This window comes from Brassica napus, unplaced genomic scaffold (assembly GCF_020379485.1).
Source record: "Brassica napus cultivar Da-Ae unplaced genomic scaffold, Da-Ae ScsIHWf_1459;HRSCAF=2050, whole genome shotgun sequence".
Classification (NCBI taxonomy): Eukaryota; Viridiplantae; Streptophyta; class Magnoliopsida; order Brassicales; family Brassicaceae; genus Brassica; species Brassica napus.
Window position 1 is genome coordinate 421,195 of NW_026014872.1, and position 24,195 is coordinate 445,389.

General features: G+C 39.4%; 2 protein-coding genes and 1 pseudogene across 3 annotated transcripts; 1 reads left to right on the forward strand and 2 right to left on the reverse strand.

Moving 5' to 3' along the window:
* Positions 1 to 10,074: 10,074 nt before the first annotated feature.
* Positions 10,075 to 11,561, reverse strand: LOC125597428 (eukaryotic translation initiation factor-like). 2 transcript variants are annotated; one of them, XM_048772171.1, is made up of 5 exons: positions 11,345 to 11,561; positions 11,102 to 11,276; positions 10,879 to 11,004; positions 10,387 to 10,452; positions 10,075 to 10,295 (listed from the first exon to the last, which is right to left on the reverse strand). In XM_048772171.1, the coding sequence occupies exons 1-5, from the start codon at positions 11,539 to 11,541 to the stop codon at positions 10,263 to 10,265; spliced, it is 597 nt and encodes a 198-aa protein (XP_048628128.1). In that variant the 5' UTR covers positions 11,542 to 11,561; the 3' UTR covers positions 10,075 to 10,262. The 2 variants fall into 2 exon arrangements, with proteins under 2 accessions (XP_048628128.1, XP_048628127.1); XM_048772170.1 differs by lacking the exons at positions 10,075 to 10,295; positions 10,387 to 10,452 and having other exon boundaries at positions 10,515 to 11,004; positions 11,345 to 11,556.
* A 779-nt stretch (positions 11,562 to 12,340) lies between these two features.
* On the reverse strand, positions 12,341 to 14,688 carry LOC106403234 (annotated as a pseudogene).
* A 2,750-nt stretch (positions 14,689 to 17,438) lies between these two features.
* Positions 17,439 to 21,222, forward strand: LOC106384869 (phytochrome C). Its single transcript, XM_013824782.3, has 3 exons — positions 17,439 to 19,532; positions 19,631 to 20,450; positions 20,579 to 21,222. Exons 1-3 carry the CDS (start codon positions 17,498 to 17,500, stop codon positions 21,075 to 21,077), a joined length of 3,354 nt encoding a protein of 1,117 aa, XP_013680236.2. The 5' UTR covers positions 17,439 to 17,497; the 3' UTR covers positions 21,078 to 21,222.
* Positions 21,223 to 24,195: the final 2,973 nt, after the last annotated feature.

The window sequence follows — 24,195 nt, forward strand, 5'->3', positions numbered from 1 at the left end:
ACACTCGGTAGAAGTTCTCACCGACCAGCCGCTCAGAACTGTCTTACAGAACACGAACAGAGCTGGCCGTCTTACCAAATGGGCGATCGAACTCGGAGAACTCGACATCACTTATAAGTGTAGAACCGCCGCTAAGGCTCAAGTCCTCGCTGATTTCCTCGTCGAGTTATCTCCGGAACTCGCTCAAGATTTGGAAACCTCGGATTCAACATGGATCCTGCATGTCGACGGTTCCTCGACAAACAAAGGTTCTGGAGCAGGAGTTCAGCTTCAATCCCCATCGGGAGAACTCATTCGACAGTCGTTCAGTTTCGGTTTCCCAGCATCAAACAACGAAGCAGAGTATGAGTCACTCATCGCCGGCCTTCGCCTCGCCAAAGCAGTCAAGGCTAAGCGACTCAGTGCGTACTGCGACTCACAGCTCGTCGCCAGTCAGTTCAGCGGTGATTACGATGCGCGCAACGATAGAATGGATGCTTACCTCCGAGTCGTACAAGCATTGGCTAAAGAGTTCGAATTCTTCGAGCTCACAAAGGTTCCTCGTGGAGAAAATGTCTGTGCGGATGCGTTAGCAGCACTCGGAAGCAAGCTACGCGATCAAGTCAAAAGGACTATTCCAATCCACCGAATCGAGAAACCAAGCATCGACATCTCAACGGAATCAGCTAACTTCGTCACCACAGAACCCGAAACAACGCCCTTATCTAAGACCAACGACGACTCCGAGATGACAGACCAAGATCAGCTACTACCCGACTGGAGGACTGAATTCATCCAATATCTCACCGCGGGTACACTTCCAACGGATAAATGGGCCGCAAGACGATTAAAGAGGCGCAGCGCGCACTACGTCGTCATGGAAGAAGAACTCCACCGAGTAACGGCTAACAAGGTCCTCCTGAAATGCATTTTTGCCGAGCAAACGCAGCTAGTAATGGCGGAAACTCACGAAGGAGCAGGTGGAAACCATTCTGGAGGTCGGTCACTAGCCCTGAAGATTCGGAACTTAGGATTTTTCTGGCCAACTATGAATACCGACTGCGAAGCATATGCCCGGCGGTGCGACAAATGTCAACGACACGCTCCGAGTATCCATAGCCCAACCGAGCTACTACGAACGTCCGCAGCCCCTTACCCATTTATGCGATGGGGGATGGATATCATCGGACCGATGCCGAATTCTCGCCAACGTCGCTTCGTGCTGGTATTGACCGACTACTTCACCAAATGGATCGAAGCAGAAGCCTTCGCGCAGGTTACAGAGAAGGAAGTTCGCGGCTTTGTCTGGAAGAACATCATCTGTCGCCACGGTCTACCATACGAGATCGTGACAGACAACGGATCACAGTTTATGGCCAGAAATTTTAAAGATTTCTGCAACAAATGGAACATCCGACTAAGCCCTTCGACGCCGAGATATCCTCAAGGAAACGGACAAGCAGAATCCTCGAACAAGATTATCATCGACGGAATCAAGAAGCGCCTTGACCTCAAAAAAGGACATTGGGCCGATGAACTTGACGGCGTGCTCTGGTCGCACCGGACAACCCCCCGAGGAGCAACAAAATCTACCCCTTTTTCACTCGCTTACGGGATGGAGGCAATGGCTCCAGCCGAGGTCAATGTAACAAGTCTCCGCCGGTCCAAGATGCCTCAGCATGTTGAGCTTAATCAAGAGATGCTGCTAGATGCCCTCGACGGGCTAGAGGAGAAGCGCGACCAAGCCTTACTTCGAATCCAAAACTACCAAAACCAAATCGAGAGCTACTACAACAAAAAGGTCCGCTCGCGTCCTCTCGAGCTCGGCGATCTGGTTATGAGAAAAGTCTTTGAGAACACCAAAGAACCCAACGCTGGAAAACTCGGCGCGAATTGGGAAGGACCGTATAAAATCACTCGAGTCGTCAAACCAGGAGTGTACCGACTCGAGACTTCCCGCGGAGAAGCAGTCCCACGAGCTTGGAACTCCATGCATCTTCGTCGTTTTTACTCGTAAAACGAGTAACCTTTCAGAACGAGTAAAATGATCTACATCACCGTTTTACTCAAAAAAAAAAAAAAAAAAAAAAAAATAAATAAAAAAAAAACCCGAGTAGATGCACCCTACGGTCACTTCTACTCGACCAAGTAAAAGTGACTACCAAGCCACTTTTACTTGGACTAAAACGAACTACGAAAGGCTTGATCCTCCTCGGAGGTACGTAGGCATCCCTTCTACGGGGTCCAGCCCCAAACAAACAAAAAAAAAAAAACTTTTTACTCGTCTCGTTTATCTAACGAGCAAACGATGCCAGCCCCTTAACTCGAAAGCGGCGCACAAGCACTCGCCCAATTAATCGAACATATCCTGATCAGATATTGAACGAAGGGAAAAACAGAGTCACCGATGATGAAAATCATTGACCAAACTCACGAGTGGAATTTCGGACCTTGTCACAAATCGAAGAATAATGAGTTGGCCGACCTAATTTCTCTCGATTACCGTGTCGCGTCCAGAAACCTTTCCCTCGGAAACTTACTCAGAATTCTTGTCTTAGTTTGCTCCCGACTTATTGAAAGAAAGAATAGCGGGATCGAATTAACGAGCAACGAATAATTTCATAATCTACTGAGTTGTTAGCTGTTATCAGTAACCCACATAAAGAACAAACACTCAGTAGAAATTTCAAAGTTTTTACGGAATGCTGAGTTCATAGATTCCGAGGAATCAAGGCTACAAAAAAAAAGAGCGAAAGAAGTTACAACAAACAACATTGATTATTAATCGACCACAGGAGGATCCTTGTCGCCACTGCCGTCACCCTCTCCGGGACCCGAGACGCGGCCAAACTTTGTTGGGATTGACTCGGTAACATTCGCAGCTGGCGTCTCAGTTGGAAGGTCGTCTCCCTTCCCCGGGTCTTCCGACGAGGAAGCCGACGAGCTGGCATTCTTCGATGCCTTCGCAGAGGAATCGGTCAGCACGATGGTAGGCACGGCCCCGTCCTTCTGAACAACCGGTCCCACTGATGTTCGCTCCGTCGGGTCGACACCTTGGTCGGTGTGCTGGTTGGAAGATACGGCCGTCTGAGCGGGCTTCTCCGTCGGATCTGCAGATCGGGGATCTCGGTCGGCGAGGGGAGTGCGAAGGGCAATGGCAGCCTCTGAATCGATCAAACCAATGTTCGATCCAAATGGGTCGAGCTGACGCCAAATCTCTTCGATCAGGAACCGAGACTCCAACACTAATGGGGAGAGGCGAAGATCTTCTGCTGGAATTTCCTTTACTTCCAAGCGTTCTGCTTCCTCTTCATAATGCCTCTCTTGCCCAGCGAAGAAATCGATGGTTTCCTGCGGGATCTCGACACCTGAGGCCTTAATCTGCTCGAGACATTTCCTTGTTCCAAAGGCTTGGCTATAGAGACATCTAGCATCGTCATACTTGTCCCTTTGGTCCTCACGAAGAGAAATCTTATGGAAGCGTTTCTCGGCCTTAGCAATCATGGCGATCAACACGCGAATCCTCTCGTGCGTAACCTCGTACCTACGAGATTTCCGAAGCCTGGTCATCTCCTCGGAATGCCTAAGTGATTCCGCGGCTATCCTTCTCTCTAGGTCGACCTTTTCCTTCCGCTGCTTGTCTACCACAACTTCAAGGTTGTTCATCGCCTCCTTACACATCTGCAATTCAACCGCGTCAGATGTTCGCGTCTCGTCAAACGCTTTCCTGAGAGACCTCTCCCGAGCAATGGCCTCAGTCTTCTCCCGCGAAGACACCCGAAGAGCCTCCTCCACTTTCTTCTTGGCTTCTTCGCTCTCGCGGATCTGCTCTCTAGCCCGCCTAAGGGCTGAGTCATACTTCCCAACCAGAACATTCCAGTCGCCGTGACTCTGATCAAAACACAAAAAAAAAAGAGACTTAGCCAAAATAATTTAAAGTTCAGAGAAGAAGGAAACGAGCAACCACTTACCTTTACCGACGAGCAAGAAGCATGTTCATATTCATCTTTGAAGATGAGGTCCCCCACTGAAGGAAGCAGATCGGGACCGCCTTTGACTAGCCGTAGCAAACGAGCGCAATCCTCCGGGTAACAGGCCAGCGGGAGCTCTCGGTTGAACTCGAACTTGAACCCATCCTCCGGGGTTTCCTTGGGACGGCCGGACACACGGGTCTCAGAACCTTCCGTGATGTGAGCCGAAGAGTCGCCCCTCAGAGGGACTCGCGGTCTTTCAGAAGCTGGCAACCCCTTCGAAGTCTCCGAGAGGCCCTGATCACCCACTAAGGCTCCGCGATTCTGCTGAGGGCCCTCTCGTCTTCTCCGACGCAAAGCGATGGTCTCGTTTTCATCATCATCCGAGGTCTCAACCTCGGGAGTAGCGTCAGGGACCAAAGCTTGGAGTTCCTCCTCGCAAACCGAAGATGGTCGGGGCACGGAGAAATCTTGCTTCTTCGTTTTCTTCTTCCTGGGAACGTCTTCCGCAGGTGGTTCCGCGGCTTTCCTCTTCTTACTACCCTTCTTAGAAGAGTTATCCAGATCGGTTTGACCTATCTCATTGGACTCTTTCCGAGTCTCCTTGCTCTTCTTCTTCTTCGAGGCTTTTCCCTGAGAAGAGCCACCAGTAGGCGCCCGCTCGGCGGTAACGGGGACAGTGTCCGTAATCTCGACTCCTGCAGAGCCGTCAGTACCCTTTTTGGCACCTATCTTCCCCGCCGCAATAAGACTAAGATCGGGCAGTTGCTTCATTGTTCGGGCCTGATTGATTTCCTTTTGCTCGGCTCGTGTAAAAAGAGACAACCGTTTCGAAGTCGATCGATTGATGAGAGGAAGCGAATCCGAAATCCAATGCTCTGCAAAAGAAAATCCCTAATAAGATGTTATTCGCTTGATAGGAAACACAAAGGGGGAGTGAGAACTTACGACTCGCAATCCGTTCTACAGATCTTTGAATTCTCTCCCGAGTAAAATCCTCCCAGTGATCTTGCCTCTGCAACGCGACAATCCGAGCACTCTCCTTCCAATTCTCGGGGTACGTAGCGAGATTCGGGTGACCAACTACAAAAAAAAATATACGCGTTAGACGAGCACACGCCACAATCGTCACATAAGACAGCGTGCAGTACCCATCTCTGCATTCCAGAGAACGCGGTAACCAGACTTCGGAGGCTCTTCGAATGCTGATCTGTTCGACTTCACGTAGAAGTACGAGCGTTGCCAGTCTGAAGTTTTGGTCGGATACCCCGTGACCACGTTATAGTTTGGGCGCATCCTCGTCGAGACGAGCCCATCGTCGGAAATCGAAACTGAAGTCAATTCTTCAAACGACCTCACACTCATCGATGTCCCTGCCTCAGCCGCGATCACCGATAAAACGACCATCAACCGGAGAGAACCGTTCATCAACTGGCTTAAAGCGACTCCTCTGCGGAACGCATAAGCCGTGACGATTCGGGGAATTGGGAACCATAACTTCGTGTCGTTCCTAAAATACGACTCGTAAATGCACTGATACCCCTTCGGAGGCGACCAAGGCCTCTGATCCCGCTTTGGAATGATGAACGAGACCCCGTGTGCGTTGAGATCTCGGAGGATAGCTTCCACCGACTCCACGGTGGATTTCGTCCTCTCGACGTTGGACCAATCTTGTCCGTCGACGACCGAAGGTCGAATTCTCCAGACCTCCAGTGGACTCTCCTCGGCGAAGATGTTCCCGGGATAATAGCTGATCGGAACAATCGAAGTGTCAACCGCTTCGTGACCGTCGTCATCACCCCGGAACTGTTCTCTCGCCTCCGAGACCAAGAGACGCTGCGATAAGTCCATATTTCCCGTATCCATCATCGCTTCGTGATGGATATCGTCAGAATCCCGAGAAGATACCGCCCCCTTTCCCTTTTGTTCTCGCGTCAAACGATGAGATGACGACATCTCGGATAATCGCAGATCTAAAAACAGAGATAAAGAGAGAGAAGGAGCGTAGAGAGAGAAAGTACCTTTAGCGCTGCGGAGAAAAATGAAAAGAAGTGGAGAGGGGGGGAGAGCTATTTATAGGGAGAGATAAGCGCGGAGATCAAGGCGTCATCATTACGCCTAATAAGGCCTAAGTGGGCCTAAACCCAATTAGGCGCGTGATCGACAGATGCGCCGGTCCGTCTTCTCGACCCGTAAGCGTTTATCTCACGATCGCAACGCGTGAGAAACGGACGCGTCAATCCATTCTCTCGATCGAGAAGTATCAATTGAACGGATCGACTCTTCAACGATCAGTCGCTTGCTCGGATTGAACCTTTTGTTCTCCGAACTACAAACACCAAATTCATCGAAGGTCGATTGCTCGACCATCAATAAACTGGGGGGGGGACTTACTGTTGGGGATGGATTTAACCCATCCACAAAGCCCATCGAACAAAGAGCCCAGTCCAGCAAACCGAGTCGACGTCGGCGCAGAAGCCGATTCTCGAGGCTTCAACTTAACCAGGAAGCGCCGTTAGTCGAAGCGGAGAGCAAGCGAAGCGAGGTTGATCGACTAAACGGCTCGGAGCGAGCATCTCATAATCAGGCCCGAAGGGCCGACAAAGCCCAATCAGTAAAAAGAGATTAGGTTAAGGTAATCGAACAGAGTATAAAAGGAGAGGAAAGCAAAGGAGAAAGGCATCGACACTTAGCTACACAAACTTAGCGGCGAGATTAGGGTTTATCATCCGTACAATCATCTCTCTGCTATTTGTACTTTTCCGGTTTAAGCTCTCACGAGCTCCGGCTTGCTTTTACTTTCTCCACCTTTGTAACATCATCTCGAAATCTAATAAACGCCTCTGTTCGACCCATTTCTAGTATTGTTTACTTCACCCGAGACTAAACTCACCTCAAACAGTAACCATCAAAGATAAAGATAAGTACCGATTCCGCTTATCGACGAGTTGTTGGATTAGCTGCAAGGAGGTTCATGCTTCTGAAGGTTGAATTGGCATCAAGATACCATCACATTTTTATAACTAAGGAGTATGTACGGAATACAGATTTCAATATACATTATGGATATTATGAGTGTGTAATGTTATCATTTGGGTTAACGAATGCACCAATAGCAATCGTGAAGCTTATGAATGATGTGTTTCGCGAGCAACGGGATAAGTGTGTGATCATCTTCATCAATGATAACATGGTTTATTCTTGGAGTAGTGAAGAGCATGCTGAGCATTTGTTGATTGTGTATTTATGCAAAAGGATCAGGTCATTGCATATGCATCGCGTCAGTAGAGACCTCATGAGATCAACTAAATTGACATCACCACTTGCCGGTTCATGTATAGTTTCCATGTTTAAAAACATCAGGCTACCCAGCACATGAACAAAAACATTACATACACCCCATGTTCGAAATTGCGCTAAGCGCTATACGTACGCTTGACCTGGACCTAGCGAGTTAAGAAAAAATCGGGATAAAATCGGAGAGTACTCGGAGAGTAATTTTACAATAAAAATAAGAAAAATTCACAATTTTTCATTTATAGTATATGTTAAATTGTTTTGAAAATCAATAACAGACGTGTTATTGTGGCTCAGCGGTTACATTAGGCCTATATTCAGCTCTCTTAACCCGGATTTGACGCCCACTAATATTATTTTTTCATTTTTTTGCATTTCTTTAATGAAGGGTATATTTGTAATATACAATTCATCTTCTTCCTCCCGACCTGTGCATCTTTTAACCATAGTTTATGGCCATTTTTTTTTTTAACATAAATCATCTTCTCCTGGAACGATTTGCTTCGATTCTTGATTATTAACAATAAAACTAGATGATAACCCGCGCTCTGCGCGGAGTGGTTTTTTAAAAATATGTTGTATTTAAATATTATAAATAGTATACTTTGCTATGAATAACTTTTTTTTACATTTGAATCTTAGGAGTGGACATTCGGGTTCCATTTGGTTCGGTTCGATTTGGCTTGGTTTGGTTTGTTTTGATCTTTGCGAGTTCGATTTAATTTGAATCTTTGCGGGTTTGGTTTGAGTTTGGATTCGGATAACTCATTTAACTTTAAAAACAAAATAAAATTCATATATACTTTAAATATCTCAAAATCTAAAAATAAAAATAATATATAACATATAAATTTGAATAATGTATGCCAAAATACTTAAACTTAAAATAAATTTTGGTTTACCTTAAATATTTGGATATGAAATAAATAGATATTTTAAGTAATTTTGGTATTTTGAGTATCCTTTAACTATTTTAAACATGTACTTTTAACTATTTATATATATATATAAGTATTTTAAACAACTTAAAAACATCTTATATATTTTGTATATTCTTTAAATATTAAATTTAAAAATAATTAATATATTTAAGTATATAAATATGGTTCGAATATATTCGGATACCCGAAATATTTTGTTTCGGATCCGGTTCCATTCTGGTTCTCTAGATACCAAAATTTTGAACCCGTTCGGATATCTAACCAATTTTAATTAAAGTTCATTACTACCTTTCGGATTATATTTGGTACGATTTTTTGGATTCAGATTTTTTGCCCAAACCTATATTTTTTTTTTGTAACAAAATTTTAAACGAAATAGATGATGATTCATATTGATTTTGGGTATGCAATCATTTTTAGGCCAAAATACATTCTTCTATGTACGTGGCCCATCTAGTTAAGGAAAACAATGGACCGAACTAAAGAAAACATTACCATTTCCGATTTTTAATCGACACTTTCAAATTATTCATTTTTCGGTATTGTGACGAAGAGAAAGGGGGTAAAGGTTACAAAAGCAAATTTGTTGTGCAATTCATATTCTCGCTAGGTGATTTCAATAGCTTCTAAATAAATCTTTGTTGTATCGACCGAGATTTAGTAATTTATAGACGTTTTAAAAAATTCAAAATATAACATATAAGAAAAAAAACTAATTTTTTTATTATATAGTTAATGTGATTGTTTAATTTATTTAAAAAATATAAACTTTCAAATATGAGAGAATCTTGTAATAAATAAATTGTATTAAGTTGTTATCGATTATTTGGTGTGCAAGTCAAGTTAGTATGAATAATATCTTGTTAAGAAGCTTGTAGATAAGGATTATATTTTTGAAATATTTGCTGAATAATATCTTTGTAATTCTCTTGTAGATAAGGATTATATTTTCGAAATTAGTAGTTACAAATATTTTTTAAATAAATAATACATGTAATTCCTAACTTCTACTCTATTTTTTTTAAATAGATTTTTATAAATAGATATCATATTTTGGCACTTTTGAAATTATATTATTGAAGTTTATATAATGACATGTATCTCTAAGTCTCTAAGTTATGTGTTCATAATGTCATGTATCTCTAAGCCTAATACAAAATCAATCAACTTAGAGTCAAGTAACATATATACAAAATGAGGTGTAAAAAAAGTTATCATATCTAATCTATTATAGAAGCAAAGAGGAACCAAACATCTACATGTTTGGTATAGAGAAAATTATATGATGTTGATAAGAGAAAATTATAAATCAACTTAGAGCAAGGTTTAATCTATAGTAAAAGAGGTCCAAGTGAGAGTTATTGAATTGCTAGTATAATTGTAATTATACAATCGGTATAGTTTAAGAGAGTAGATAGAACATAATTCAATAGAACATAATTCGTTTGGTTGTTATAATATAATAGATTGTTGGTTTAATTTAAGTTATCTGGTTTTAATTTTATTGTATAATTAATTGTAACTAACAGGATATGGTCCATAAATTATGCAACACATTAACAAACTTGAAACAGTCCAAAACTTAAATGACAATTTCAATGGTAGATAAATTTAGGACTCTATTTTAATAGAGTAGATATGAAAGATTTATGTTGAAAGGACCGATTTCGAACCAGAAAATGCCAAAATATGTACAATTTTTTTTTAATCCGAGTTTTTACCCGAATAACACAAAATCGCATCGGAACACCACCGATTTGCGTTTAACCGGCGAGTAATCGGCCAACTCGCTCGTGTTTTCGAACATGGCATATACCAATTTGCTGGAATATACCAATATAGATAATATCATCAAGGAAAAAATATTAGTTTGATAAAAAAGGTAATCAAAAACGATGCTTTCAAAAAGTGAATTTATATAGCTGAACATAATATTAAAAATCTCTATGAAACATAATTTTTTTGTAGAGTTGCACCTCAAACTGAAGTGGCCCTAAAGGTCTCAGCTATTGGAGTAAACCGACAAAATAAGGAAGAAAAAAGACATCTTTCATCTTCCTCTGGCGTCTTCGTTTCAGACAGTGAACCGACTTCTTCTAGAATCATCCTGCAAGTAAGTAGACCACATTTTAGTAAGCACGTGAAAGGATGAACATGAACAAAAGTATTATTAGCTTCTATAGGAGAACGTTAATTACATGGTTAGTGAAAGTTATCTTGTCGGTGACGTCAAGTAGCGCCTTCCACTTCTTTCCAATACCCATCTGAATTTACCATAACAAACAACAAAGCAGTAATTTAAGCAGACAGATTCAGAAACTAGTCTTTTAGCATCTAGATACTGCCATGTTCTAAAGAGCTGTCAAATGCTATGTTTATAGAGCGTAAACTATAAAAGCAGGTATCACAGAAATATGAATAGTTAAACGAACCTATAAACCTTCAGTATAAAAACTAATTTAACTCATTATAAAAAACCTCTCTACATCTTTCGTTGATAATTTAGAGTAGCGTTATTGATATATTAAACAGCTTATGCTATTTTACTGTAGAAAGCAATCAACACGTTCAACAAAGGAAGCTAGTGAATAGTACATGGGCATCTCATCGCACACCACCAAAAAGCAAGAAAATGAAAAAAAAAAAAAAAAAAAAAGACAACTAGAAGAAAACATGATTCGTAATCTAACCAGGACAGCTTCATTTGATTTAGTCCGTGTCCACAAGGAGAGCTTGTCTTGCTTTAGGCGCACACTAGCAACAACACCACAAATCTCATCTGCCTCATCGAATTGCTCTCCAATCAAAGCCATCAACTGCCGCCCAATTACGAGAGAGAGAGAAGAAACAGACATTAGGACATAAGCCACAATGGTCTAAAGACAAAAACAGTAAAAGGGAAGACGGTATTACAGTTTCAAGCCAAGCCTTGTCTAAAGCTTGCTTCCTGTTGTTGGTAACAACATAACTCCACTTTCCGCCGTGAGCACACTCTGGATCTTCCCACTTGGGCTCAACGCCAGCTTTGAACAAGTGGATATCAGCATTGGGTGTCAATTTGCTGGGAATGAATATAGTCTCGTGCAAACTGCAAAAACGCATGTCAGAAGAAGTTAATCGAAGAAATCTAAAAATGAGGAGGAGGAGAAGACACACCCCCAGAAATCTTCGACAGTGTCGAAGGTAGAGGCTTTACGAAGGGAAGCTCCCCAGGCGGCGCCTTGCTTTGGCTTAGATTGGTTATCGAACCAGAAACACCATTTTCTTTCCAGCTTATGAGGCTGCTTCTCCGTTGTCGACTCTATCGGTACTTCCGCCGCCGCAAGGGCTTCGTTCACATCCTCCGTCGCCATATTCTTCGCTACTTGTGAATCAGAGAGAGATTAGGAATGGAATGTTCACTTTGAAGGCTCTCATTAAGGCCCATTTGGGTCAATTCGGGCCGGGCCTCTAGAGACCCATTATTTTAATTTTATTTGATTGTAAATAATTATTAAAAACATCATTAAAACTCAATTCGAGCCTGCCCAGGGCCGCTATTGTTTGCATGTGTTTTTCGCCCCTTTCACTAATCATCTAAATTCCGTGTTTGGTTCGGTTCTTTTCTCTACCGAATATTCACATATTTTTTCATAAATGTGTCAATCTCTACTCATCCTTGAATGGATCTGAGATTGATGTAAGAGTAAAGTATCCTCAAAGGGAACGGAAAACTGTGATGATGAAATTATCTTGGTTGATGTAAGGGGATCCAGCAGAGTCAGTATTGTTGTATGGTCCGATAAAAAATCCTCACTAAATCAACTGAGTCTTTTCTCTGTTTCTATCAATTTGTATGGATATGAGCCATGGATCCAAACAACGGCTTTGGTGAAAGATTGGGTCAAGGAGTGCTCTTTGGAAGCTTTGTGGCGGTGAAGGTGATATACAAACGGTGGTTTGATGCAGAGAACTGCAGACAGTGGAAGACTCTTATTTGCATGCAGTACCGGTCCGGACATCCGTGGTGTCTAAAGCACACGGCCAATATGATGTCCCTAACTATAACTTTTTTTCTTTTCGTAATATGAATATATAATCAGACAATGTAAAATATTATTAAGTTTAATTTGTTTTCATAGAATAAAAAGTAAAAAAAAAGTAATACATTATTTATGAAAGATAATTCTCCTTGCTTTTTTTTCCTGCAAAATCATTTATCAGCTTCGAGTAATCAAGTTTTTTTGCTAATTCATGCTCTATGGATATCATCGACAGTCCATTCAAACGCTCCTGAGACATAGTCGAACGTAGATAATTCTTGATGAGCTTCAACTTTGAAAAACTTTTTTCTGCAGAAGCAACTGAAATCGGAATTGTTAGTAATATACGATAAGCGATCTCTGTGTTTGGATAACAACCATCCATTCTTTTTAGAAATTCCAACATCTGGATCACCTTTGTAACTTCTTCTGGTAACATTCCTCTTAGATATTAAAGTTCCAAAAACAAGTGTTTTCCATCTACATCAAAATGTCCATCATGCTCTAGAGAAGCTTCAAGCTTGACACAAGATATCATCAATTCATCATCTTTTGCTGACTTTAGCCTTTTCAAACCAAACAAAAACCCAAAGATTTCTTCGTACCGCTGAAACTGCTCAAATCTAACCCCAAGTGACACTATAGCTTGATCCAAAATATTGATGAAATAATCAATCCTAAAACTCTCTTCCGCGTTTAGCTGGTAATTATCATCAACTTTTTCAGCATCTTCACCAAAATGCTTTTTCCTTTTTATTAACCGCTTTGGCTTTGAAGAAAATGTTGGTTCGATCTCCATGTCAATGGCAATTTGCATAGCTTCAGCTTTTGCTTTCTCAAAACCAGTTTCTCTGTACCCTTTCAAGTAACCAACAAGCCCTCCTAACTGGATAATAGCAGCCTCAAGATCCATATCCTCTGATTGTAAAGATTTGCTCACTGTATTGACAACATAAAGCAAATCATACCAAATTACCATGCCAAACAAGAACTCAAATCTTCCTATTCCATGTGTTTCACTTTCTGCAAGACACTCAGCTCCACTACGATGTCCAAGATTACCACTGTTCTCTGCTAAGTAAAACAAAGCCTCTCGTATCTTTACAGCTTGAAACCTTATTGGTTTTACACTAGCAATACGACTTTCCCAACGAGTCTGTGATAATTGTTTAAGTGTAGTACCTTTCACCATCTCTCTGTAAACTTCCCAGTTGTTGGTTGATGAAAACAGATTGTATAAACATTGCAGTGCCAAAAAATGAAACTGCTTTCTCAGTTGAAGAAGCCATGTCACAAAGAGTAAGATTGAGACTGTGACACCCACATGGAGTGTAAAATGCCCTTGGATTAATATCCAGCAGTCTTTTCTGAACACCCTTATGCTTTCCTTTCATATTAGACCCGTTGTCGTAACCTTGTCCTCTTACATCACCAATATTTAACTTAAGATCAGCCAATGCATTTTGAAGAGTGGTAAAAATTCCTTCTCCTGTTGTGTCTTTGATTTCCAAGAATGACAAAAAGAACTCCTCAACCTTAGGTGAATCCGTAGAAACATCTATGCATCGAATTAAAAAAGTCATCTGCTCTTTGTGACTAATATCAGGAGTAGTATCCAAAATGATTGAAAAATACTTTGCCTCTTGAATCTTCTTTAAGATTACCATCCTAATCTCATTAGCAAGTAATTCTATCAACTCATTCTGAATCTTATGACTAAGATAATGGTACTGGGTTTCACCTTTGTCAATCCGTCGAATGTGCTCCTTCATTACTTCATCAAAGCCTCCAATCATCGTAATAAAAGCCAAGAAGTTTCCACTGTTTGGATCACTGACCTTTTCGTCATTTCCACGAAAGGCTAGATTTCTTTCTGCTAGAGTCTTTACCACTGCAATTATCCTCAACATAACATCTCTCCAATGTTTCTTCTCCTTGTTAATTGCCTCCTCCAAATGCTTATCAATAGTTTCACTCTTTTTCAGCCTCATTTCCAGCTCAATCCAGCGGCTCATGCAAACAACATGGTTGTAAGTAGTTTCATGGTTTTTCAGCCTATGTGAAGCATTTCTCCAATCACCATATCCAGTAGTTACCAATAGAGGAGGAAATGTTTCATGAGTGAATAATTTACAGCAAAAACAAAAGATTTTATCTTTAGATTTTGAGTAAACTAACCATCTCCTGTCTTGTTTCTCTCCATCTAATGAGTAAAATAACCATTTTGAGTAAAACATGAATAAGTGAAACATCTTTGAATACGATCTCTTGGAAAAAGATAATCAACTGGAGGTCTTGTAGGTGGACCTCTCTCAACCAAATAATCTCTCATTCTCTGTTCAATGTTCTTCCAATTTCCAAGATCATCCATATCAACATCTTCATGGAAGCTTCTAATATCATCAACTTTCTCTTGGGATTCTATGTTTTCATTCTCAGATTGTTCTTTGTCCACATTCATACAATCTGCATCATCTCTAGCAGTTTCTTCTTTACTCTTATCATGAACATCTTCTTCAATTACAAACTCTTCATCTTCTTTTTCCTCTTCAGTTTCAGAGATTTCATCAGGTTTAGAACTTTTAGTTATTGTGACATACTTAAGCATAGCATTGGTTTGAGATTTGATCACTTCATCTTGTCTGGCTTTTTTGTTCCTATTTTTAGCTCCACTTGATTGAATTCTTATTCTATTTCCTGGAAGCATTCTTTACAGACTACAATTCAAAAACATTAAAAAGAAAAACATAATTTAGATAATAGACACCAATAGATTACATATGCTAGAACATAAAACAAGTAAATCACAATCAAAAGTTAACGAAAACAAAAGAACAAAGAAAAAAAACTTACATAGATTCAGAGAAGATGGAATATGGTTGATAGGCAGAAAAAATAAAAAAGAAGGTTGAAGAAGAGAAGATAGAATGTCAATTGTTAGGGTAAACACAATAGGTATTATTGTAGTTTATTTTTTTAATCATTTGATATAATCAGTTAGAAAAGGTAAATCAATCTTCACGATCATCTTTTGGCTATTGGCAAAGGTAAACCAAAAAAAAAATTGGCAATTTGCCTTTATTATAGGCGAACAGGGAAAATGATAGGAGGAAGATTCGAACCCGGGCGCAGAGGAGAAATTAGATATATAATAACCACTGCACTAAAGAAACTCGCTGTACAAACTGCCCCTAAAATATTTATAAACCTTGGCGCCCGAAGCCCTTGCTTTATGGGCTTTAGCCCAGGGCCGGGCCTGTTTGCCTGCTTCATTTGCGCTACGTTGCTTGATCCTTTTTTTATCATCGACTTAAAAACAGACTCTTATTGATTCTGTGAACCATACTAGTAGCTCCTCATCCACGTGAACAACGAAAGAAGGTTGTTTCTTTATATTGTGTACTAGACTGTCCGCCTTCAAATTATGCATTCTCAGTACATGAATGATCTCAGAGCTGAGGAACGTTGCTTGATCCTTTTATTTTGTGCTTACACGTGTAAAATACTTTTGCTCATGTGTTTGTACTCCTCTACCTTTGGGATTATGAAATGCAAAAGTCAACAAAAAAAATATATTTTTAATTTTTTTAAAATAAATAAATCCAATATTATAATTCTGATAAATTTGTATATTATTTTTAATTTAATAAATCTTTTAGACCAAAAATGTGATACTATGGTATAGTAATAATGTTATTTTAGTGTAATTAAATATAAAACTAATGTCGTAGTAATTGGAATAGTTTAGCATTGATATAAAATGATAATGTATAAAGAACTAACCAAATATTAGTGCAAAACCATAAAAGATGTCTTATTTTGAGTTTTGAGTACAAATGGAAAGAAGATTCAGCGTACAATTCAAACACTTTCGAAACGAGAATCTCGGATCACAAAAAATGAGAAAAGAAAAAGAGAGACAAAAACGACAAAACCTATAAAAAACCTAGGAAAAAGGCAGGAGACAATCATCATGGTAGATACCACAACTAACATATAGAACAAGCCGAAGGAATGGAAGCATCAACCTGACCAGATATCTCCAACGTCTCCATCTCAATAGGGTTTATAGTTTGATAGGGAGTTCACGATCGTCTGCCATGGTTATATCCTGGAACTCGATATTCATATAGTTCCGTCTCACTACGGAGCAAATATTTAAAGTTAAGAAAATAGATTGTATCTCGACTCAATGTCCATTTTTTAAAACAGTTTTCATCTATGTTTCTATTTGGTTTTTATAATCGTTTATTTCTTAATATCACTTTATTTATTATTGTTATTTCAATTCGATTTTCGGCTTCTACTTAGTGGTTCTTGTGATTGTACATATTTTTCATCACACTAATTATTTCAGGTCTATTATTTTGTAATAAATAAATTTATTTAATTTATATAAAAAATTATTATTTTTGTGTTTTATAAATAGAAACTTGTTTTGTTGAATTTGGACAAATATATATTTTATATTATTATAATATTTATTTTATTTTATTTTTCTAATATTCTTTATTTATATTTACATAATTTTTTGTAAGATAAAATATAAACATTTATAATCATAAAATTTAAATATTTATAAATATAAAATAAAAATAGAAGAACAAAGTAACAGATTTTTTTAAAAGATATTGTAAATAAATAAAAATTAGACATATTATGAATGATTATGTGGAAGTGAGAGAGGATGACGTGGAATGGTAAAAGAGAAAAATAGGGTGTTCGAAAATGTTTAACTCGTGGAAGCACCGTAGCCTACTAGTTAAAGTTTAAAGGTTTCCACATCCAGGTCTGAGGTTTGAATCCCAGATAATACAATTTATTGCAAATTACAGAAAATCCAAGTTTCAAATCCTCGAGAAAACGATTTATTAAACAATTATGTAGATTACGGAAGAAAGACTTACAAGAGATCTTCATAATACAGCTCATGTGATGCAGTTAAACGTAAGTCTTTATAAGGCATGTAGTATTGTCGGTTGTCGAATCGTCTATATAATCTTTTTCGTATCGTAATAAATTAGTGTTAAAAAAAAATGTTTAACCAATGTACAAGGTCTAAACGAAAACAAAATATCTCTCGCAGCGGCGAGAACAGTTTTGGTGGTCCATGCTTCTTTCTATTCTACACGCGACGCAATTCACTATATCCAGAAATAAAACGCATGCCGTTTAATGAATCAATCTACCCATTTCCTCTCCTCTCTGGGATTCACTCACTAAAGTAACCAAAGAAAAGATGCAAACTCTCAAATAAATCGGAGGAAACGAAAACAAAGGTCTAAAAATGTCATCAGGTAGCAGCAATTCCGGAAGCTGTTCAACTCGATCCAGAAACAACTCTCGACTTTCTTCACAAGTCCTCGCTGATGCAAAGCTCCACGGGAGTTTCGAGGAATCCGAGCGCTTATTCGACTACTCAGCTTCAATTCACGTGAACATGCCCACCTCCTCCTCCTACGACATCCCTTCCTCTTCAGACGTCTCATCTTGCTTACACAAGATTCAGAGAGGGATGTTGATTCAGCCCTTTGGTTGCTTAATCGTCGTTGACGACAAGACCCTCAAAGTAATTGCCTTTAGCGAGAACACGCAAGAGATGTTGGGTTTGTCTCCACACACTGTGCCTAGCATGGAGCAACGTGAGGCTCTGAGTTTCGGAACTGATGTGCAGTCTCTGTTTCAGTCTCAAGGCTCTTCTGCGTTGCAGAAAGCTGCTGACTTTGGCGAGATTAGTATTCTGAATCCTATCACGCTTCACTGCAGGACCTCGGGTAAGCCTTTTTATGCCATTCTCCATCGGATTGAACAAGGTCTCGTTATAGATTTGGAGCCAGTGGGTCTTGATGAGGTCCCAGTGACTGCTGCTGGTGCGTTGAAGTCATACAAGCTCGCTGCTAAATCGATTTCGAGGTTGCAGGCTTTGCCTAGTGGGAATATGTCGTTGCTCTGTGATGCTTTAGTTAAGGAAGTTAGTGAGTTAACCGGTTATGATAGGGTGATGGTTTATAAGTTTCATGGAGATGGGCATGGGGAAGTGATTGCTGAGTGCTGTAAGGCAGACTTGGAACCTTATCTTGGGTTGCATTACTCGGCTACTGATATACCACAAGCCTCTAGATTTCTCTTTATGAGGAACAAGGTTAGGATGATTTGTGATTGTTCGGCTGTTCCAGTTAAAGTAGTCCAGGACAAGAGTCTCTCACAGCCGATTACTCTCGCTGGATCTACTCTGAGAGCTCCTCATGGCTGTCACGCGCAGTATATGAGTAATATGGGCTCAGTGGCATCTCTTGTTATGTCCGTAACGATCAATGGTAGTGAGAGTGATGAGATGAACAGAGATTTGCAGACGGGTAGAACCTTATGGGGCTTAGTGGTTTGTCATCACGCAAGTCCTAGGGTCGTCCCGTTTCCTCTGAGATATGCCTGTGAATTCTTGACTCAGGTGTTTGGCGTGCAGATCAACAAGGAAGCGGAATCAGCTCTTCTGTTGAAAGAGAAGCGTATTCTGCAAACTCAGAGTGTGCTATGTGACATGCTTTTTCGCAATGCACCTATGGGTATAGTCACTCAGTCTCCAAATATAATGGATCTTGTTAAATGTGATGGAGCAGCTCTTTATTACAGAGATAAGCTCTGGGCTTTAGGGGTTGCTCCTACAGAGACACAAATTAGAGATATAATCGATTGGGTTCTCAAAAGTCAAGGAGGAGGAAACAGTGGCTTTACCACTGAAAGTCTAATGGAGTCTGGCTATCCGGATGCTTCCGTCCTCGGGGAGTCAATCTGTGGAATGGCTGCCGTACATATAACCCAAAAGGTTTTCCTTTTCTGGTTCCGGTCTGGCACTGCAAAACAGATCAAGTGGGGTGGTGCAAGACATGATCCTGATGACAGAGATGGTAAAAGGATGCATCCTAGATCCTCGTTCAAGGCTTTTATGGAAATAGTCCGGTGGAAAAGTATGCCCTGGGATGACATGGAAATGGATGCTATCAATTCTCTGCAGCTGATAATAAAAGGCTCACTGCAAGAGGAGCATCCAGAGACTGTTGTGAATGTGCCGCCGTTTGTGGATAATAGAGTCCAGAAGGTGGATGAAATGTGTGTTATTGTGAACGAAATGGTGCGGTTGATTGACACAGCTGCTGTTCCGATCTTTGCGGCTGATGCCTCTGGTGTTATAAACGGTTGGAATTCAAAAGCGGCTGAGGTGACTGGGTTGGCTGTTGAACAAGCGATAGGCAAACCTGTATCAGATATCGTTGAAGATGATTCTGCAATAACCGTTAAGAACATGTTAGCATTGGCTCTCCAAGGTCAGTATTTGGAAGCAAATGTTTCCGGTTCCCTTTTACATTTAGTTTTCATATTTTCCAGACTGTTTTCACAGATATTCATTCATAATACATAATAGGTAGCGAAGAACGTGGCGCCGAGATCAGGATCAGAGCATTTGGTCCTAAAAGGAAAAGCAGTCCTATTGAATTAGTCGTCAACACTTGCTGTAGCAGAGATACAAGGAATAATGTTCTTGGTGTGTGCTTCATTGGACAAGATGTTACAGGCCAGAAGACGCTTATTGAGAAGTATAGCCGCGTGCAAGGAGATTACGCCAGAATCATGTGGAGCCCTTCAACACTGATCCCACCAATTTTTATGACCACTGAGAATGGGTTATGCTCAGAGTGGAACGACGCGATGCAGAAGCTCTCTGGTATAAGGAGAGAAGAAGCTGTGAATAAAATGCTTCTTGGAGAGGTTTTCACCTCAAATGACTCATGCTGCCGCCTTCAAGACCATGACACGTTAACTAAACTCAGAATAGCTTTAAATGCTGTGAGTTCTGGCCAGGATAACATAGAGAAGCTTTTATTTGGCTTCTACCATCGTGATGGTAGATTCATCGAGGCCTTGCTTTCTGCAAACAAAAGAACTGATATGGAAGGAAAAGTTACAGGGGTTTTATGCTTTCTGCAAGTACCTAGTCCAGAACTCCAATACGCTCTACAGGTTCAGCGAATATCAGAGCAGGCAATGGCCTGCGCTGTCAACAAAATGGCATATCTCCGCCAACAAGTGGAGAATCCAGAAAAAGCAATATCCTTCCTTCAAGATTTTCTACATTCATCTGGATTAAATGAAGAACAAAAGCAGCTCTTGAGTACAAGCGTGTCATGCAGGGAGCAGTTAGCCAAAGTCATAAGCGACTCAGACATAGAGGGAATCGAGGATGGGTACTACTGTAAACCTGTATTCTTGTGTTTTTTTCTTGGTTGGATTGGTTACTATTTTTTGAATTTTGAATTTTCTGTTCTAATCCTTTTGCTTTTTGTTTGTTTGTTTGTTGATGTCTTTAAATCAGGTATGTGCAGCTGGGTTGCAGCGAATTCAGCCTTGAGGAATCCCTGGAAGCAGTTGTAAAACAAGTGATGGAGCTGAGCATAGAACGTAAAGTGCAGATCATCTGCGATTATCCTCAAGAAGTTTCGTTAATGAGACTGTATGGAGATTCCTTAAGGCTTCAGCAAATCCTTTCAGAGACACTCTCAAGCAGCATACGGTTCACTCCTGCATTGAAGGGATTGTGCGTATCATTTAAGGTAATGTCAAGGATAGAAGCTATAGGGAAAAGAATGAAGAGAGTAGAGCTAGAGTTCAGGATAATACACCCGGCACCGGGACTGCCTGACGATCTAGTAAGAGAGATGTTTCAGCCTTTGACGAAAGATACATCAAGGGAAGGATTGGGACTACACATAACACAGAAGATGGTGAAACTCATGGAGGGAGGAACGTTGAGATACTTGAGAGAATCGGAAATGTCAGCTTTTGTGATCCTAGCAGAATTTCCATTGCTTTGAATGCAACTCTCCAAGGTCTCAATAAATAATTGAATAAATAATCGGACGTCACTGGATTTCACATAAATGTATGTTAGTTACTGTAACATAAATATAGGACGTTAATGTAATAATATACATATACATATAGTTAACTCTTGTTGTAATGATCAAAGTAACAAACACCCTCCCGCCCCGGGCAAGCATCAAACCAATGTCTCTACTCTTTAATAAAAGTCACCGGAAATGTATGACAATAGATTAAAGATACACTTAGGATCAAAAATAAAGGTGAAGTGGATTCTACTTAAGAATTCCAGAAGATATTAGCGGATTTAAATGAAATTGTTTGTTTTTTTTCTAAAAGAAAAATTATTGAACAGAGTGAACGAATGGACCGGTAGATAGTAATCAAAAAGAGAGAAAGAAGTATTAATCAAAACTATTTTTAACCCTTCCGACATCTCTTTGGAGATATGTAAGAATCTTGCAAGTAGTATTTCACATTTTGGTAGAATTTAAACCCACTAAAGAAAAAAATTCACTTGAAAAATGAGAGAAGATTTGCTTACCAAAAGAGGAGGGTGGGAATTGGATTCCGTACAATTCATGAGTTTGATTTGGCCTTACTAGCTAAACAACTTTGGTGGGGTTGAACCCTGAACCTCGATCTTGCTGAACCATATTACTCGACTCGGGCTTAATTATATAAGCCAAAAAAATTGAACCTTTCGAACTTAGTTCATTTGGGCTTTAAATGTTTTAGACTTAAGCTCGTTTGGGATATGACTGGTCTGAAAACCCTTAGCTATATTTTAATATATTAAATTATTTAAAATAATTAACTTTCTAAATTATTAATTTAGACTATTCTCTTATATAGTAAGTTTTATTCTTTTATATATCTCATATTAATTGAAAATATTAATAAGTTAAGATTGATTTAATTTTGATTCACTTATAACAAGATTTCAAAATTTATGAATGCTAACAAAAGAAGGGGTTTTTGCAAAATTGACCTATAACTTAAAGTCAAACACAAAACTAACCTCCTTTTTTTTGAAAATTGGTTTTGCCCTATTCACCCCACAAGTTCATATAATTTACGAAAATGCCATCAATTTTTTTTTTTCGAAAATGACATTTTTACTCTCTCACCCTCATCATCTTCAAGTAATTACAAGATTACCATTGTCATCAATACCACAACCACCATGAACAACCAATTTGAAGCTCTTAATGCTCCCAAAATCGATTTACCCTTCTTCTTTTTCCATTCTTGTGAACTAAACACAACATATCTCTCACTTTCTCTCCACAATGAGCTAAAAAACCCAAGATTTTGATTCTAAAATTTTTATGGTTCATAGAGTCATAGAAGCTAATGATTATGGGTGGGTGACTTTCGTTTGTGATTCTGTGTGCTTGGAGAAACCTTATGTATGCTAAGGAACTTATCTCACCAATTTAAGGTATGACATCGAGTTTTTTTTCCAGATCTGTTCGTCAGACGACTTACTTGGGAAGTCGTCTGGCTATAGACGACTTACCTGGAAGTCGTCTGGCTGTAGACGACTTACCTGGAAGTCGTCTGGTCAACGCAGAGGTTATTTTTGCAATTGACTTTGAAATCTGTAACCTGAGACGACTGAAAGTTAAGTCGTCTACTATTGTTTGGTTTCAAAAAAAATTCCAAAGAACCTAGACGACTTACATTTTAGTCGTCATAGGTTAGTTTTGCATTTGACTGGATAATTTCAGAAGTTTGACTTCCCTAGACGACTTACATTTCAGTCGTCTGGCGAAAATTAAAATAATAATATTTTTTTTAAAGTAAACGACTTACAATTAAGTAGTCATAGGTTAGTTTTGCAATTGAAAAAAAAAACTTCAAGATTTAATTATACACAGACGACTTATAATTCAGTCGTCCACCAGACGACTTAATTGTAAGTCGTCCATGATTTTTTTCCGAGATTCTGGTCAAACCTCGTAAATCCTGGACGACTTATATTTCAGTCGTCTCGTGGACGACTGAATTATAAGTCGTCTGTATATAATTAAATCTTGAAGTTTTTTTTTTCAATTGCAAAACTAACCTATAACGACTTAACTGTAAGTCGTCTACTTTTAAAAAAATATTATTATTTTAATTTTCACTAGACGACTGAAATGTAAGTCGTCCAAAAAGTCAAACTTCTGAAATAATTCAGTCAAATGCAAAACTAACCTCTGACGACTGAAATGTAAGTCGTCTAGCTTTTTTGGAGTTTTTTTTTAACCAAACAATAGTAGACGACTTAACTTTCAGTCGTCCGAAATAACAGATTTCAAAGTCAATTGCAAAAATAACCTCTGCGTTGACCAGACGACATATAGTTTAGTCGTCTAGACAACTTAGATTGAAGTCGTCCGCGTCTTCTCCACTAGTTTTTAAGTCTTCTACGTTAGTTTTTGAATAACTTGTATTTTTAAGAGTGATAAGTAACTTCAAGATATGTAAAACTTATATTTAGAAAATATGTTCTCTCCCTTAGTTTTACTAAATTTGACTAAGTTTTTCAATGCAAACTTATAAAAAATATGATATGCTTTGACTAGTTACTATTGTTTGTTTCCATCTCTTAAGTATTATTGTTATAGACAATAATGATGACTATTGTGATGAGTTGGAAGAAGGCTTAAATGCTTCTTAAAATGTTGTATCAATATGAAGCTACCAACATTCTTGTTTATTAAGATGAGAAAAATGCCATTGGAGTTTATTATTGCATATGAGAGATCCAAAGATAAGAAAAAGGCTACTGAAGTCTATTATTTCATTGATTTGTAAATGTGTAAACACATTGTTAGCACATTTAATACATCTTGGAAAACATTATTACTGATTTTACAAACAATTTACAACTAAAAGAGTATACATGCAATTCACAAAACAGACCACAAACAAAATTATTATAGATCATTCATCTACAAAGACAAGCTTGGATTCCACTTGAGTAGACAAGACCAGACGACTTTTAAGAAGTCCAGACGACTTCTAAGAAGTCCAGACGACTTCCAAGAAGTTCAGACGACTTTGTCATAAGACTTTTAGGAAGTTCAGACGACTTTACAGGAAGTCCAGACGACTTTTAGG

What these genes read in the sequence shown, in the direction of transcription:
- LOC125597428 (XM_048772170.1), bottom strand. Translation starts at nt 11,541, where the DNA reads ATGGCGACGGAGGATGTGAACGAAGCCCTTGCGGCGGCGGAAGTACCG. An exon ending in ACTGTCGAAGATTTCTGGGG is followed by an intron (nt 11,277 to 11,344) that starts GTGTGTCTTCTC and finishes GCGTTTTTGCAG; the next exon opens with TTTGCACGAGACTATATTCA. An exon ending in ACAAGGCTTGGCTTGAAACT is followed by an intron (nt 11,005 to 11,101) that starts GTAATACCGTCT and finishes ATTGGGCGGCAG; the next exon opens with TTGATGGCTTTGATTGGAGA.
- LOC106384869 (XM_013824782.3), top strand. Translation starts at nt 17,498, where the DNA reads ATGTCATCAGGTAGCAGCAATTCCGGAAGCTGTTCAACTCGATCCAGA. An exon ending in GTTAGCATTGGCTCTCCAAG is followed by an intron (nt 19,533 to 19,630) that starts GTCAGTATTTGG and finishes AATACATAATAG; the next exon opens with GTAGCGAAGAACGTGGCGCC. An exon ending in ATAGAGGGAATCGAGGATGG is followed by an intron (nt 20,451 to 20,578) that starts GTACTACTGTAA and finishes TCTTTAAATCAG; the next exon opens with GTATGTGCAGCTGGGTTGCA.